The sequence below is a fragment of the Saimiri boliviensis genome, chromosome 14 (genome assembly GCF_048565385.1).
Source record: "Saimiri boliviensis isolate mSaiBol1 chromosome 14, mSaiBol1.pri, whole genome shotgun sequence".
NCBI classification, from domain to species: domain Eukaryota; kingdom Metazoa; phylum Chordata; class Mammalia; order Primates; family Cebidae; genus Saimiri; species Saimiri boliviensis.
Window position 1 is genome coordinate 69436019 of NC_133462.1, and position 19096 is coordinate 69455114.

Sequence of the window (19096 nt, forward strand, 5' to 3'; positions counted from 1 at the left end):
GGGAGTCTATCTAATTTCTATTCCAGATCATTGCTCGTTTTATTAATATCACTCAAAAACTCCACTAATCTAAGCTATGTTTTGAAATCTTTCTGTTCATATTAATGACCTATATATTAGGTTTACCTCGACATTTAGGTAGTTAATACATAAAGTACAGATAGTTTTTATTTTTCATATTGAAGGTAATGAAAAATAGACTGCTATTTATTTGCTGACCTTTTTCCAAAACTCAGACTATTCTGTATAATAAAGAACAAATATTTAGCATCTTATAGCCATAACATGGTTTTTTTTAGAAGGGGCAAAACTATTTATTAATAATTATACTTACTACAAGTGGAAAACACGTCTCATCCTATTTCAAATACTGTTGCCAAATAATTTGTACATTTACATGTTCTTTCAAAATGCTTTGCCTTAAAAAAGCCTATGATTAGTTTTTTAGTTTATGAAAACCAGGTCATCTGATGAGATTAGGCATGAACTGGTTATAACTCAGCCCCTCAGCCCTCAAAACATTTTTTTTTTTTTGAGACAGGGTCTCACTCTGTTGCCCAGACTGGAGTACAGTGGTGTGATCTTGGCTCACTGCAGTCTGCGCCTCCTGGGTTCAAGTGATTCTCCTGCCTCAGCCTCCTGAGTAGCTGGGATTACAAGCCCATGCCACAACACCTGGCTATTTTTTACATTTTTAGTAGAGAGAGAATTTTGTCATGTTGGCCAGGCTGATCTCGAACTTCTGACCTCAAGGGATCCACCAGCCTCAGCCTCCCAAAGTGCTGGAATTACAGATGTGAGCCACAGAACCCAGCCTAAAGTGACCATTTTCTATATTATAATAATGGTTAAAATATTAGAGTTAATAGTAATTTTTGAGCAGGTGTGCTTTTATAACATGAACATTTGCTGTTTGTGGATTCATTTATTAGATCCAATCAACGTCATTTATCCATATTTCCTCTTTACGTTCTTTCATCAACTCTTTCCCAACTTTTAAACATAGGTGTCTTTGCTTGTCAAATCAAGTTTTATAGACCAGAGTACAGAATCCCTTCCCTTACTTAGTCTACAGTGGAAGTTTTCTATTCCTTTTTTCTTTTTTCCTATGTAAATAATTGTTCTGTTTGAACATTACAAAGCTCTTACGCCTTGCCCCTTCTGTGGCAAGTATTTTAGATAGATCTTTTAAGCAGACATTCTGGGGTGACCCCTAGCATTCACTCCTATATCCCTATTTAGGAGTTCCTGTCCTTCCAATGTTGTTATGATCAGAAGGACGAGGCTGCTCATAGACTAACATCTTTATTAATGAAGCTTGTGATCTTTTGAGAATGTGCTAAAATTCTGCTATAAGAACAGAAGAAACAATTGACATAATTCCTACTTTATGTAATTTAAAAGATAAAACTATTGATTTTCTAAGAGATTCTTTGTCATTACCTCAGTAGTGCATGCCAAGAACTAATAACATCCTACAGTCACTCTTAAGGTAGTGAGAAGTTAACTACTACTTGAACATATGAAGTTCGTTACTCAAATATTGAAACAATAAAATTCATAAGACCTTATTTGCTATTTTGTTATTATATTTTCTTGTCTATATAGGATAGAAGGTTTTGAAACTTGAAAAGCAAATAATTTTATACCTACTTGGAGAATAAGAAAAAGTATATGTTGCTCTTTTCCCACCTGAAAAAGTGAATGAGTCAGTAGTCACTTATTGTTTAAGAATCCTGTATTTATTTTATAATACATAGATAGAAAATCTCTTCCAATAGAAGGTGGAAAGTGTCAGACTTGCCTGGTATCGAAGACATCATAAGGCACATAATTCAGCAACAGAGTTTACAGAGAGGAATGTGATAACGGGCCACCGCCTTGATCCCCAGTCTTTGTGAGCCTTTGTGATGATGCTGTGGCCCAGTCAGCCTCTCAAGGAGAAAGCCAGCGTAGCACCTCAACAGCGGTTATAGGGTGTGACAGGAGGATCTGCAAGTGGCCTAATATTATCAGTTGCACAGAGTTCTAATAAGACAAGATGAAACTGCTGAAACTTAACCTGTTCTGATAGACAATATAAGCACCCTGGCAACAACATTCTATTTTCCAGGCGACTAGGCTACATACTTACAAGAGCCCACATATGTTTTCCAGTCTTTTACCTCTGAACTTCTATTCATACGGATCCCTTACTTGCCTCCTCACCCTCGATTCCCATTTCTGTCTAATGGAATCTGACCCATTTGTGAAAGCCCAGGTTAGATAGTGCCCTCCGTGCTCTCTGTTCTCATATGCTTCCTTTATTGCCTTTATTCTAAAAGCTTCACCTCCCCCCGTTCTACCCCCAACTCCCACTTTATACTGTTGTAGTTATTTGTCTTTTTCCCTCACGAGATTTTAAGAGTCGTTGGGCATCTGCTTATTTACCTTTTTATACTCATAGTGTCTAATATAATGTATCAAACATATTAGTTAATAAGACATATCTAGTGACTTGAATTAACTATGAATCAAGTCACCAAGAGTTTATTATATACTTAATATTTGCTTACCTAATGCAGATGCAGAACTGAGTATCCCTTTCAGTATTATAAGGCCTGTCTCTAGGAGCCTCCCTTTCCCCCCGCCTGCCACCACCCGATTCCAACTGGCTCCGTTCAGCTCAAGGAGGAGCAGGGCTGCTGTGATTCCTCTTACAAGGTACGGTGGTTCCAGTGGTAGGGTTTCCTGTCTTAGATTGTCTCTTGACCTCTCAGGAGATTTAAGTAGTAAGAATGTCACCCTGGATTTGCTCCCTATGGGGAGAATCCTTAGCTGTCTCTCCCTTTCCTTTTACTTGCCAGTAGGGAAACAGTAAGGCTATTCTCCCCCAAGAGATAACTGTGCTATCTGTATGCTCACCTCAGATTTTTGCTAGCCGTTGAGATGCTGAGGGCAGCTCTAGGAGCAGTCCTCACGTTAGGAAGTGTTGGATTGGCTGAGCGTGGTTTGTTCATGCCTGTAATCCCAACACTTTGGGAGGCCAAGGCAGGAAGATTGCTTGAGCCCAGAAGCTTGAGGCTAGCCTGGGCAACATAGTTGAGACCCCGTCTCTATTTTTTAAATTTGTAAAAGAATCAGATAGACAAAGTGGAGGATTATACAAGCTCTGCTATAAATTTTTAGAGAAACTTGTTCTAGTTTGCTATTTCTCCTACCTTATTTTAGATTAAAGGACTATTTGTATGCTATTGTATAGCTCATTGGAGAATGTATTGCAGTCTGGAACCAAATTCCTGACTTGTAATGGAGTATCCCTTTATCCTGTTTTATGTTTAATACTTATATTGCACTGAGCGCTCTTCCACTGAGAGGGAGCTGATCTAGGACATGTTTGGTGTCTGAGACTTACCTGTTGCATAGCCATGTGTTGATATCTATAAATCTCTATCACTGTGTCTATTTTGAAATAATTTACCTAAGGCAGAATCTACTACAGATTGCATAACTATCCTATTGGGCAGTCGTAATTCATGCATATGTAAAAATAAAGAAAAATGTTTTATGGTTTCTATCAATCTGTAATATATTATTGTTCACGGATTGTCGTGTGTGTGTGTGTGTGTGTGTGTGTGTGTGTGTGTGACAGAGTTTCTCTCTTGTTGCCTAGGCGAGAGTGCAGCGGTGCAATCTTGGCTCACTGCAACCTCTGACTCCTGGGTTCAAGTAATTTTCTCTACCTCAGCCTCCTGAGTAGCTGAGATTAGAGGCACCTGCCACCACACCTGGCTAATTTTTTTTTTTTTTTTTTTTTCAGTAAAGACAGGGTTTCGCCATGTTGGCCAGTCTGGTCTCGAACTCCTTACCTCAGGTGATTTTATTGTAAAAGATTTAAATAATCAAATACTTATATTCTGCATCTGACCATTGTAATATTTTTCCGGTTGTTAGTATCAAATTTCCTGATTTTTTTTCTCTGTGTGTTTACCATCACAAATATTTTGAGTTCTCACAGTAAGCTGAACTTCATCTATAACAATCCTAATGGCATAAATTGGCACCGTTTTCCTCTAGAGAGTAGTTATGTCTGTCCTCCTTGCGCTATAAGATGCTGCTGATCTAGAACCACTCTAGTTCTCTTAGAAAGTATTGGCTTAATATGAGAGTCTCAGGTTTCCCTCCCACTCCTATGCCATCAAATCTTCTGAATTCATCACATGTGAGTATCTGCCCCAAGGTAACCCGACTTTGAAATTTGCTTGCAGGTGACTCCTCATTGTTTTCTCATTGTCGTTCTGTATCGTTTTGTTTTGTTTTGTTTTTTTAAAGATTTTTTAAATTATTCATTTATTTTTATTTTTATTTTTACAAAGACGAGGTTTCACCATGTTGGTCAGGCTGACCTTGAACTCCTGACCTCAGGTGATCCACCTGCCTTGTCCTCCAAAGTGCTTGGATTACAGGCGTGAGCCACCATGCCTGGCCTTGTTTTGTTTTGAGACAGAGTCTCGCTCTGTCGCCCAGGCTGGAGTGCAGTGGCAGGACCTCAGCTCACTGTAACCTCTGCCTCCTGAGTTCAAGCGATTCTTATGCATCAGCCTCCTGAGTAGCTGGGACTACAGGTGTGTGCCACCATGCCTGGCTAATTTTTTGTATTTTTAGTAGAGGTGGGGTTTCATCATGTTGATCAGGCTGGTGTGTTGAACTCCTGACCTCAGGTGATCCATCTGCCTCGGCCTCTCAAAGTTTGGGATTACAGATGTGAGTCACCGGCCTAGCCTCCATGGACTGTTTTCATGAACAATCTTATCTCCACTAAGGCTGTTGGTGATCTGCTTTGTTGTCTTCACAAAAATTTTCTAGCTATGTTGAATCCTTTTCGGTTTCTTCAGCATTCCTTTTTATGCTCTAACTCACCGACATTTATTTGCATATGTTGTTTTTTCCGCCTAAAGTAGCTTTCACCAGATTCTTAACTTGAACTCCACTTGCCTTTCAGTACCCAGTTCTGGCATACATGGTCTGGGAAGACAATCTTTCCATGCCCCATTGTCCGTTTCCCTGCCAGTAACTCCCCATACCTGCACAGACACATATATGCAAACACAAATCTTCCTCTTTGCATTAATTGCCTGTTGTCCATACATCCATTATAAAACTTACCACATTCTACTTGTGTTTATTATCTCATTTCATACCCCTACTAGGAGGTGAATTCCTTTCAGTATCTTTCTTTACCTTTTAGAATTCACCTCCTAGTAGGGGTATGAACACATTACACCACACCGGGCTAATTTTAAAAAATTTTTATTAGGGCCAGGTGCGGTGCCTCACATCTGTAATCCCAGCACTTTTGGAGGCCGAGGTGGGCAGATCACAAGGTCAGGAGTTCAAGACCAGCCTGGCCAGTACGGTGAAACCCTGTCTCTACTAAAAATAGAAAAATTAGCTGGGGGTGGGGGAATGGGGGTACCTGTAGTCTCAGCTACTCTGGAGTCTGAGGCACGAGAATCACTTGAGCCCAGGAAGCAGAGGTTCTAGTAAGCCAAAATTGCGCCACTGAACTCCAATCTGGGTGACAGAGAGAGACTCCGTCTCAAAAAAAAAAAAATTATTAAAGACAAGTTTTCACTTTGTTGCCCAGGCTGGTGTTGAACTCCTGGCCTCAAGCAATCCTCCCCCCCTTGGCTTCCCAAAGTGCTGGGATTATAGGTGTGAGCTACCATGCCTGGCCCTGTATTTTTCCAAGTACCTACAATATAAATTCATTAAGAGTTGTTCAGTGAATATATATTTAAATAATGGAGAAATCAGTGTCAGCTGAGTGGGTAGATTAGGCTGCCTAGGAAAGCTGGATGTTAAAGTGGATTTTGAAAGAGCAGTAGTGCATGGATCAGCATTTCTGGAGGAAGGGCATAAACGAAGGCGTAGAGGTAGGATGGGAGAAGAAAGGCAGAAAAGGCATCAAGAGAACAGCAGGTAGGGAGTGGTTGGACAGCCTGAACAGATCAAGTGCATTGGGAAAAAGCCTAACACCTAAGTTGGAGAATTTAGGCTTGATTCAATAGGCAAGAGAGGTGCATAATTTGAAGATTTGAATTATCTGGCAGTGAAATAAATGCATTGTTGTAAAACCTAGAGTTATAAGGAACAATAGTAAGACTCTAAGAAAAGGGGGAAAATTAAAGAGAGATATGGTAGAAAAACAATGAATGTCATTTGTTAGTGTTCTTATTTGGAAAATATATATATGTATATAATAATAAAATAATATTAAGTATACTCAGAATGTAAAGACTTTATATGAAATGGACCTATATTTTTGAAAGCTAACTGACTATTTCTAATTTTTGCTTCCTGAGACCTCTGCCAATTATTCTGTAATGGCCCAGACATTCAAGCTGTTACTTGTTTGTATATACCACTATATCTCAACATTACTTTCAAGAATTTTTGCCAGATCTGTGTCTTTGATTAGATTGTAAAAAAATAACAGGTAAATGCATATATTACTCTTCTTCTTCTTCCATTCTTTTTTTTTTTTTTTTTTTTTTGAGGTGGAGTTTCACTCCTGTTACCCAGGCTGGAGTGCAATGGTGCGATCTCGGCTCACCGCAACCTCCGCCTCCTGGGTTCAGGCAATTCTCCTGCCTCAGCCTCCCGAGTAGCTGGGATTACAGGCACACGCCACCATGCCCAGCTAATTTTTTTGTATTTTTAGTAAAGACGGGGTTTCACCATGTTGACCAGGATGGTCTCGGTCTGTTGACCTCATGATCCACCTGTCTCGACCTCCCAAAGTGTTGGGATTACAGGCGTGAGCCACCGCACCCGGCCCCATGTTACTCTTCTGTAACATGAAGTTCGGTTAATTGAAAAGTACGCACTATAAGCATAAACACAACTGAATATACATTGAAAACTGGTAAAGGAACGTAGTTTTAAAGTAATTGATAATTATGTAAAATTTTATTATAAACCAAAGTGATTTTTTAATGTTATTGTTTATACTCTATAATCTGATTTGAGAATTAAATAATTTTTCCTAATTTGAAGATAAATGTTACTTACAGATTATTAAATATCCAGATATTTTTGAATATATATACATGCACATATATATGTATAATTAAGAATATGCATGTATGTTACTTTCATGAAATATGATGGCTAAATGAAAGTAGAGTTAATTCATGAGCAGGGAAATACCCAGTGTTCCAGCCTTGTCTTCTCAGCCATCCATTCCCTTGAGAAGGCAAATTTTGTTCAGACACAAAAGAAAAATGTAGTATTAAAATGCAATTCAGAAGTGATAAAAACTCTAAGTGCAACAGCCGGCTCACAGCACCTCCTTTGTATACTCAGGGACATTGGGGCCACATTAATTTTTGTGTGTGTGATGTCCATCCCATGTGTGAATTAGCACTGGAAGGACCATAATCTATCTTATATGAGAGCTCTTTTCCCAAGAGCATACGTAATACATGCTTCTGTAACTTTGTATAATTCAAAGCTCTGTATTCTGGGGTTTTTTTTAAATAGTGTTAGAAAATATTTTCTTAGGAAAAATATTAAGAAGGAATTTATTAATAAATATTAAGAAGAAATTGCAGAGAGATATTAAAATTGATGAAAGAATTCTAGTTTTTTTCTAAGTTTATTAAATGCCAAAAAATAATTTTCAATTGAATTTAGATTTTTGAAAATACCCTTCTTTGTCTTAACTAAATGAGATCATCTGCATGAAAATTCTGGCATATAGTAATGGCTCAATAAATATATGTTCAACCTCAACCTCTTTTTAACGTCTGAATTTTAGAATATTTTTCTCAGGAGAATATTTTATTTTGCTATATATAGTTTATTTTCCAGAGCTTCCACTTTTCTCTAAATTTTTTTAAATCTAAAAAGCATCCAAATTTTATTTCATTAATACCGTATCTCCTTTGATTATATGCATTAAAAATTTCTGAATTTACCCGTTTGCTGCATTATGATGTCTGTTTCTTCTAGCTTATTCCTTATGCTTGGGTTTGCATCCTTCTTCCATGTTGATTATTTTCCCACTGCTAATCCATTCTTAAGTTTATATTAAAAGAGGAAATGTAAAAATTATATTAGAAACTCTATGTGTGTAAAAGAATGGCTTTTTGACAGATTTTATTTTACTCTCATACAACCTTTTAATCAAAACATCCCTAGATTGTTGATATTTGAACTCGTTTCGCTGGGAACTGTCACCTTTCCTGAAGATGCAATCAGGATATGAGTCCAAGCTGCCAGGGCACTTAAGAGATGAGCAAGGGAAGAGTTCAACGGGTAGACTTTGGGTTAAAATCTACATATTCCATTTGGTGCTTCCCCTTGGCCTTCCTCTGTACCTGCTTTCCTTGAGACTAGAGCTTCTTGGTGTAAATTTTTCTAAGGATAGGTTGTTATGGATACATGGACTGGGACATGGACCTGGGGATTTCATTACTGCTTACGTAGACTTGCAACTGTTTTCAGCTTCATTCTTTCTCTCACTTTCTGCAGTAGCTGTAGATTTAGTTCCAGAGTCTTTCCATGTTCTGCAGGGCAAACTGCCCTGTTCCTCTTTGACATCTCACTCTTTCGGCACTTAGATTTCAGTTTTCTTAACTCTCTTGTGTCATTTATGAATTTCTTATCTTCCTTCCACCTGCTAAAAATTAATTGGTATTTTCAATTGCTCTTTCTTATTTTCTGTTGTATTTCTTCTTATAGGTTTATAACTTTTTAAAAATTTTCTTTACTCGTATTTCAGTGCGTTTTGTGAGGTATCTGGGTTATACTGAAAGCATATCACAATCTTAGATGTTCTGTGAGAATTTATATGGGTTTTAAAAGTTTGGTCTTTTCTGTTGATCATAAAAATAGCTAAAGTAATGATGCTGATGATGCTGATGATGATAACGATTGCTGCAGCAGGTTACTTTGATTTTTAACCCTATATGGAAGTCAAGGCTCATTCAGGTAACTTGCTCATTCAGGTAATACAGCTAGCAAAGCAGAGCTAAGATGTGATTACAGGTCTGGCTGACTTGAAGGCCCCATTATTCATAACTGCTGCCAATAATGCTACCGTTATTCAAGTGACTTAAGATTAAAGAAAGTCTACTTCAGTGAGAATTGACTGTACTGGCTGTTCTTTTGGTTTAGGGATACTATTTTAAAATTAAGAACATTTTCATTTATGTGATGAATTTTGAGTTTTTGGCATAATTAATTCATAAATGTATGATTTAACATCTCTCTATATAAAATACTTGAGACTCACAAAAATTCTGTGAAGAACATTTTAGTATCTCCATTTGCAGAATAGAAAATAAAGATGAATAGAAGTTATAACACAGGTACTCAGTGGCAGAGGTTGAAATGGAATCTGGATATTCTGATTCTAAATCATGTATCATTTTCACTGTACTGTAATACTTCTCCAAATCCTTATTTTTAAAATCAAATGTCTCTAAATCAAGTTAATAATATCTCCTAAATATCTCTTTCAGGTTTTTGCCATTTTCTTCATGCCATAAAAATAAAAAGTACATCCCATCAATGCATTTATCAAGCAAGTATGATCCCATTTCTCACAAAGAACAATTCCGAAGTGAAGATCCTAAGAAATGGATCTGTGACAAGGTAAGTTAACAAAACATTTTGAAAAGTTACTCCTTTATTTAGAAATGCACATTAATTACAGCAAATATAAATATTCTTATTACAATTAAGACCTTTATGGTAACGAAATTATTTATAGCTGTTCTAAGTAAAGACGGTGCTGCTGACCTATGTAAGATTTTTGTTTCAGTATTATATTCTCAAGTTTTATGACTTAGCTGCCCTAGGATTAATGGCATGGATCGTTGGCATTGGCATATAACCAGGGTCAGCGCTTGAGTATGAGGTCCCAGAATGGAGTTAAGCTAACTCTTGGACATGGAGATCGGGGCTTGTTTGCTCTCTCTGAATCTATGTGTATATGTTTATAGATAGATAAATAAAGGGAGGTAGAGAAGATGTGCATTATATAAAATATGATGTATAACATACATTTAGCATGCATATATGTATATGTGCAACTCCTGAGTGTCATATGCACTTTCATAACAGGTAGAGCACGTATATGTGACACATGTGTGATATACTAGTCTGTACTCAGGTTGCTACAACAAAGTACCATAGTCTATGTGGCTTCAACCATAAACATTTATTTTCTTACAATTCTGGAGGCTGGAAGTCTGTGATAACTGCCAACAGAGTTTCGGGTGAGGCTTCCTTCCTGGCTTGTTGGCAGCTGCCATCTCCCTGTGTGTTCATATGACTTCTTTCTGGGCAGAGAGAGAGCAGGCAGGCTCTCTCATGTCTCTCCCTGTAAGGGCACTAATCCCAAAGGACCAGGACCCTATCTTCATGGCCTTATTTAACCTTAATCACCTCCTTACAGGTTCTATTTTTAATACAGTCACATTTCAGGTTAGAGTTTCACCACATGAATTTTAGGAAAACACAATTCAGTTCATAGCCTTCATTCATGACCCCCAAAACTCATGCCCTCTTGAATGTAAATATATTCTTTCCATCTCAAAAGCCACAAGACTCTTAATTTATTCAGTACCTACTCTACAGTCTGAAGCTTAAAGTCCTATCTAAATCATAGGAACATGACAAGGATGCCCACTCTTACAACTGCTATTCAGTATAGTACTGGAAGTCCTAGTCAGAGCAATTAGGCAAGAGAAAGAAAGAAAAGGCATCTACACTGGAAAGGAAGATATAAAATTGTCTGTTTGCAGATGACATGATCTTAAATATTAAAAACCCTAAAGACTCCACCAAAAGACTGTTAGAACTACTAAACAAATGTTCATAGGTTTCAGTACACCAAATTAACATATAAATATTAGTCGCATTTCTATACACTAACAGCAACTGTCTCAAAAAGAAATCAAGGTAATAATTCCATATAGGAATGAATTTGACTAAGGAAGTAAAAGATCTGTACATTGAAAACTGTAAAATATTAGTGAAATAAAGACACAAATGAATGGAAAGATATTCTGTGTTCATGGACTAGAAGAATTTAATATTGTTAAAATGTCCATACAAACAAAGTGATCTGTTGAGTCAATGCAATTCCCATCAAAATTCCAATGTGATTTTTCACAGAAATAGAAAAAATAATCCTTGGCCAGGCATGGTAGTTCATGCCTGTAATCCCAGCACTTTGGGAGGCCAAGATGGGCAGATCACTTGAGATCAGGAGTTCAAGACCAGCATGCCCACCAAGGTTTCAATTAGGATGAATAGTTCTGGAGATCTATTATACAGCATGGTGACTAAAATTTATAATGTATTTTATACTTGAAAATGACTAAGAACATAGATATTAAATGTTCTTATCACAAAACAGAAATAACTAGGCTGCATGTTATGGATATGTTAATTAGCATGATTGTGGTAATCATTTCACTATATATGTATATCAATGTATATGTATATGTGTATCACATATATGCATATGTGCACTGTAAATATATACAATTTTCATAAATGCACAAAAAGTGCATGAGAAGATGATTAACATCACTAATAATCAGGGAAATGCAAATAGAAACCATAATGGGATATAACATTCACATGTTAGAATGGCTATTAACAAAAAGATAAATGATAACATGTATTAGCAAGGATATCCTATGTTCATAGACTGGAAGAATTTAACATTGTTAAAATGTTCATACAAATCAAAGTGATCTATTTATTTACTGCAGGTGTATTTAATTTGTCAATTACACCTCAGTAAAGCTGTGGAAAAACAAAGAACTACCAAGAAATACCATATCATCAGATATGGGTGAAACGTGCCTCATCCTGAGGCAATCTTCCTCTCTAGCTGTGAACCCGTAAAACCAGACAAGTCATGTGCTTCCAAAACGCAATGGTAGGGCAGGCATAGAGGAGGCATTTCTATGCTGAAAGGGAAAAAATGGAAAAAGGAATGGATGATATGTCCTAGTGAAGTCTAAAGCCTAAAAAGGCATGTTAATGTGATTTGTATCTAATTTTCTATTTGACATAAACATTTGTTGCTTTTATACCGTCTCGCTGTTCTATTTAATTCAAGGAGGTGTTCATTTCTTTAAAATATAAATGACTTGTGACATTAAGCTACTTCAGAGTAAGAAATGTCCTTATGCAAAATGTGCTTCCTAAAATAATGTAGTACTTCTTTTGGTTTTATGCAACAGATTCACTTCATATATTCTGACATATTTTTCGAGAGTATGCATTTACCTAACCATAAAGTAAGCAACTTTATGGAAATATAGAAACTTTTGGATATGCAGTAAAAAGAAAAGTAGTATATTTTGTTATTCTGGAGGAATAATTGTGTGCCTCCATATGCTTTTAAAAAGCATACATACTTAAGAAAAATAATCACACATAATTATTCTTCTTGGCCCTGTGTATTAGTCTGTTTTCACACTGCTATAAAGAAACTACTTGGCTAGGGTGGGCAGATCACGAGGTCAGGAGTTTGAGACCAGCCTGGCCAATTTAGTGAAAACCCAATCTCTACTAAAAATACAAAAATTAGACGGATGTGGTGGCATGCACTTATAGTCTCAGCTGCTCAGGAGGCTGAGATGGAAGAATCACTTGAACTTGGGAGGCGGAGGTTGCAGTGAGCCAAAACCATGCCATTGCACTCCAGCCTGGGTGATAGAGTAAGACTCCAAAAAAAACAAACAAACAAACAAACAAACAAACAAAAAACCCCACGAGACTGGTGAGACTGGGTCATTTTTAAAGGAAAGAGCTTTAATTGACTCACAGTTTTGCATGGCTAGGAAGCCTCAGGAAACTTACAATCATGGCAGAAGGTAGAAGGTGAAGGGGAAGAAAGGCATGTCTTACATAGCAGCAGGTGAGAGAGAATAGTGCAAGGGTGAACTGCTAAACACTTTTAAAAACCATCAGATCCCACGAGAACTCACTCACTGTCAAAAGAACAGCATGATGGGGGAAACCACCCCTATAATCTAATCACCTCCTAGCAGATTCCTCCCTTGACACATGGGGATTACAATTTTAGATGCGATTTGGGCAGGGACACAGAGCCAAACCATATCACCCTAAAAATTAAAAGAAAAATTCTAGGTATTGTTTATTTTTATTTTTATTTTTTAAGACAACATAGTACTCTGTTGCCGAGGCTGGAGTGCAGTGGTGCAATCTCAACTCACTGCAACCTCTGCCTCCCAAATAGCCAGGATTACAGGCATGCACCACACACCCCGCTAATTTTTGTACGTTTTGTAGAGACAGGGTTTTACCATGCTGGCCAGGCTGGTCCCGAACTCCTGGCCACAAGTGATCCATCAAGCCAAGGCCTCCCAAAGTGCTAGGATTACAGGTGTGAGCCACACAACCACAGATTGTAGGTATTCTTTAAATCATAATAAATCATTAGTCCCTCTAACCCCATACAAAACCATATAGAAAATTTTCAAAAACAATTTTACATTTCTCCCTCCCTCCTTACCGTCTTTCCCTTTTTTCTTCCTCCTTTCATCCCTCCTTTCCTTATTTCTCCCCATCTTCCTTCTTATCTCTTAAAATAGATAACAACACTAAATAAACAAACTTAAAATTCTTTTCTGGGCATGGTGGTGCACACCTGTAATCCCATCTACTCAGGAGGCTGAGGCAGGAGAATCGCTTTAACCTGGGAGGCGGAGGTTGGAGTGAGTAGAGATTGTGCCATTGCACTCCAGCCTGGTCAACAGAGTGAGACTTTATCTCAAAAAAAAACAAAAACAAAAACAAAAAACAAAACCTATGTCTCTGTGTGGCTAGTATAATCTGTACAATACATAGATGGTCATTTTATTGGATAAACACAAAATCTTAGAATTATTAGAAGAACTTTATAATTTAATTTGATATTAAGCAACTTGGATGACACTTGCATCCAATAGGTCACTAAAAGACTTCTTTTGTATACTTTTATAAAACTTCGTTTCTTGATACTGGAAATTAGAGACTTCAGTTTATTAATTATTGGTGAATTAGAGAAAGTCTTAGGGAGACTAGAGATGTCAGGTTCAAAATGTTGAAGAAAGAAAGGGCTGACGTGATCTGATCATTCTTCTACGGCAACATGCAGTTGAATGCAGTAGATTGACTTTAGCCAAGAAAGCTCAAATAAGTATATTTGGCTTCTGTCCTTCACCCTTCCCAATATATTTTAAGACTGTCTATGTAGAAATGTTTTATTCACTTTTATTATTTTTAAACATAGAAGTCATACTTTTTGAATGATTTGTTAACCAATTGTGTTAAAAGGTGTCGGTTGGCAGAAAATCAAATGTAAGTAAATATTCTTCCTCTCATCACATTCATATTAAATCAATTTAATGTATCAAATATTATTTAAATTTGTTTTATTTTTAATGCTATTGAACTGAAGTGCAGTACACAAAGAAATCAAAGTCAGCAAATTTAGAGCAACTAATACTGTTTTTCTCAAAAGTATGAAAATCAGTAATGAAAAGTAACATATATATATAACTTTTGAAAGTGTGGAAATCAATAAGTTAATGTAGATACCATATAATTTACTCATTTTTTAAAAATCTGTTTGTAAACTACCCAAGTTAAATTGTTAGATTCTAGATCTGTGTCTTAAACGGTCAAACTTTTTAAGATTAGGTAAATCTTTGTATTTATAAATTCTTTATTGTGCTGATCTCAATATTTAAGCTAGATGTGAAATTAAATAAGGAGAATCTACCAGTCAGTTACTATTAATTTAATCTATTTGGGTAGATCTAAAAGAGTTGGACAATAAAAAATTCAGTGTACTAAAAACATCCTTTTAGTTGTCAAAACATTCACATATGTTCATATTTACTGAAGCAGAAATGATATTCTAAAGCCTTTATCTGAATTGGAATGAGTTTTCATAGGCATTTTAGACAACTGATTTTAATGGAACCATTTCATGTTTTCCCTTGTTTGCAAAATTCAGGAAGAGACTCTTTCAAGATGGTTCATGGTGATAGAGCTTTTCCTAATACGTCTTATTACAGGTGAATTACAGCAGTAGAGAAGTCCTTTTTTGTTATTTTCACATGCGTTTTGGTCCTAAACAGGATTTTATAAGCTACAAAGCATAAAAATATCCAGTACCCTAAAGAATTAATTTAGAGAACCTAAGCATATTGCACAGAACATAAAGTTGACCTTTACTGTCTACGGCTTTTGGAATGGAGTGGGATGTAGAACACATCACAGATTTAATGTGGCACATCGTTGTCTGCAGAAACTTGGGTGGGACTGTGACTGCTTGCCCATTGCACCCAGTGATTGAATCTGCTGTCACCAGCATCCTGATAATAATGAACATTCAGCTTAACGACCGTGATTATGATTATCATAATTGATGTGCGAGAGCAGTGTGTGGGGATCATTACAGCTGAACTGTACAGCAGAGAAACATGCCTCAGTTATGGATAATTTTACTTTCATGCATTGATTGGGATAAAATATGCCTTTCTATTTAAACAGACCAGCTTCATATAATTTTAAGAATCTTTCCACACATGCTGATTGATGATTATGCACTCACTGAAAAACAGCCCCTTACAGTTGTTTGTTTTGTGTTGTTTCATGTCATTAGTAAATGTAAACAATTAAATAATTAGGTGTAATTGAGGGAAAATATTTTGCTTATGAGGATGGCCTTCAATAATCAAATACTCAGTTTAAGTGCTTTTCCTCTCTCTCCCTCTTTGACAATGTATTAGAGACTGAATTTCTTTAGTTTTCTTCCTCTGATTACCCTTGTTTAGTCTTTCTAAGGACAGTAGGCTTCAGGAAAAGTATAAATTTGTACAAATTTTTATTATAAATCTATAGATGCATTTGCATATGCATATATTTATATATGTATATGTATACTCTGGTCTATTATGCATTTCAGAAAATTTCACAGAGCCAAATATTGTATTACTTACTAAAGTAATATTTCACCTATAGAATACTTTAAATATATTATATTAAATATATACATTTATGCTACCTTTGCTTTTTAATCTGGTTTTTTTTCTGATCAACTTGATACATTGTTTAGTAATTTCCAATTATGCTTTTTAAAATGATTACAACAGAGTTTCTGATTTGAATTTTAACTTGTGAATGAAAATAATATGTGTAAGGATGTGTCCAAGATTTTCAAAAGATTAGATCTGAGCATATTAGTTATAATCATTAACCTAAGGGCACAATTTGCATTCCATTCTAAAATATTTCATTTGAGTGAGGAACAAACATAATGGAACAAATTTTTACAAAGCGTGGTAAGCCATTTTTAAAAATCTTTATATTTTGTAACTGTAATAAAACTTGAAACTAAGAGATCTCTTCATTAGATTATTAATAACTGTACAGCTCTGAAGAGACTATGGTTAACATTTCCTTCTGAGATCTGTAAGATTTACATTACCCCAGGTAAGATGCTTGCCCTAGATGTGCAGCTGTACAGTGTGGTAGAGGACAAAATCTTTGTCTGACAGGGAGAGGTTTAATAGCTTCCCTATAAAAATTTCCTTCTGAAAGTTTTTAGTCCCGATGTGATTCTTGAACTTTATGAAAAGTTTCTCCTGAAGTTTGTTAAGTCTCAGACCAGGTGCAATAGGCTCACTCCTGTAATCTCAGCATTTTGGGAGGCTGAGACAGGAGGATCCCTTAAGCCTAGGAGTTTGAGACCAGCCTGGGCAACATAGTGAGACCTGTCTCCACAAAAAATTTAAAAATTATCTGGACATGGTGGCAGATGTCCATAGTTCCAGCTATTTGAGGTAGGAGGATTATGTGTGCCCATGAGTTGGAGGCTACAATGAACTATGATGGCACCGTTATACTCTATCCTGGGTGACGGAGAAATACTTCATCTTTCTTTTTTTTTTTTTTTTTTTTTTTGGAGATAGAGTCTTGCACTGTCACCTAGGCTGGAGTGCAACGGCACTATCTCAGCTCACTGCAACCTCCGCCTCTCAGGTTCAGCAGTTCTCGTGCCTCAGCCTCCCAAGTAGCTGGGATTATGTGCCTGCCGCCACACCCAGCTAACTATATATATATTATTAGTAGAGACAGGGTTTCACTATGTTAGCCAGGCTGGTCTCAAGCTCCTGACCTCATGCTCCCCCTGCCCCGGCCTCCCAAAGTGCTGGGATTACAGGCGTGAGCCACCGCACCTGGCCACCTCATCTCTTGAAAAAATAAAACAAGAAGTTTGTAAATCTCTAAAATTTCAACATCTGCTAGTCTTCTCTGCATTGTTGATCATCTAGAATGAGAGTTAAATTTTTCATCTGACAAAGATCATGGAATATGGTATCTCTGCATTTCTCTACAATTAAACTCCTAACCTTATGTTTTTAAATTTAAAGTCCTCAATTTACTTTTTTCTTGTTTTTGTAGAAAACTGGGCCAAGGTATCAGTGTGAATTGTGGCCTCCATACCTATTGCCTTCATCCCCAAGTATAAGATTGTTGCTTTAATATCTTTCTGTGACTTCGTGGTCTTGATTTGACTCAGACAAGAGGAGGTTTACTTAGAATAAAGGGACCCCAAATGACTGGAAATATAAATAAGAAATATACATTATGCCTTAGAAAGAGGCAGGCTTTGATCTTAAAAATCATAGAAGTACTTGAAACATAATACGAACACAAAAATTAGCTAATACTACTTAGTCAAATGTCCTTCTGGCTATATTGGGAGGTTTGACATGAAGAATTCAAATGGGGATTTATGTGTACTTCTAGGTAGGCCCCTATCAAACCATTTAACAGCAACGTGTTTTGGGTACTGCCACTGAGATGAACATTTTTATACATATACATATATCTTTGCCCTAGTGATTTCCTAAAATTTCTGAGTCAATGTATGTGATGGTTACTATTGTTTAATTAAATACTGGTCTAGGTGGTATTGTGAAGGTGTTTTGCAGATGTTCTTAAAATCTACAATAAGTTGACTTTATGTAAAGCAGATTGCCCTTCATAATGTGGGTGGGTCTCATTCAATTAGTTGGAGGTTTTAAGAACAAAAACAGAGGGTTCCCAGGGAAGATATTCTGCCTCAAGGCTGCAACATCAACTCCTGTTTGTGTTTTCAGTTTACTGAAGTGAACTGCCCTACAGATTTTAAACCTGCCAGTTTCCAAAATTGCATAAGCCAATTCTTTAACATAAATTCACCTCTCCCCCATCTATCTCATTGGTTCTCTTTCCCTGGATAACCCTGACTGATGTCGAGTGATCATGTATTATTAATAATTTCATTATGCATTATCAAACTGCTTAAAGAAAAAAATAACTTATTTCATATACATATATATATATATCCCTTCACTGTCATTAACATTGGTTATGCTCAGTGGTTTTTACCAAAGATGTACTCACATGTTTAGTCTTAGGTCAACTGGAATTTTGTTTGCTACTGAATAAATGTATAGATTAATTTAGGGGAAATTGACTTTTAATATATTGAGTCTTAACATTCAAGAACATGCTTTGTCTCTCAATTTATTAAAAATTTTTAAATTGGTCTTGAGAGTTTTATAACTTTTCCAGTTTCTACTTATTGGCTAAGCATGTTTCTAATTATTTATATTTCTACTCTGATTAGGATTTCTTTTACCTTATTATTTATTATTATTTTTTTAAACTATTGCTTTATGTGCTATGTTTTAATGATTGCTTTATGAATTTTTCTGCTAATTCTAGCAGTGAGGCTTACTAGGTAGACAGTTAGATCATCTGCACATATTTATATATTTAATCTTCTGTCTTTTACTTTATAATCTTTTTACTTCATTTAAAAACTTTCTGGCCATATTAATTAACACATAGCATAATGAAATATAGATAAAAATGGTCATCATTTACTTCTGAATATAAAATTGGCTATTGGATACATAATAGAAACACAACTACTTGATAGTGTCATATATCCATATCATTAGTTAAAATGTGATATTGAAATATTGAGGTTATTAACTTTTTGAGTGAGGTAATTATT

General features: G+C 36.2%; 1 protein-coding gene across 1 annotated transcript in view; it reads left to right on the forward strand.

Annotated features, from left to right (window-relative positions):
* Positions 1-19096, forward strand: part of SPATA17 (spermatogenesis associated 17) — a 207039-nt gene that overhangs the window by 136735 nt on the left and 51208 nt on the right. Inside the window, exon 9 of the mRNA XM_003930345.4 lies at positions 9510-9642. Within this exon, the coding sequence (XP_003930394.3) occupies positions 9510-9642 (133 nt within the window). The remainder of the gene's footprint in view (positions 1-9509; positions 9643-19096) is intronic.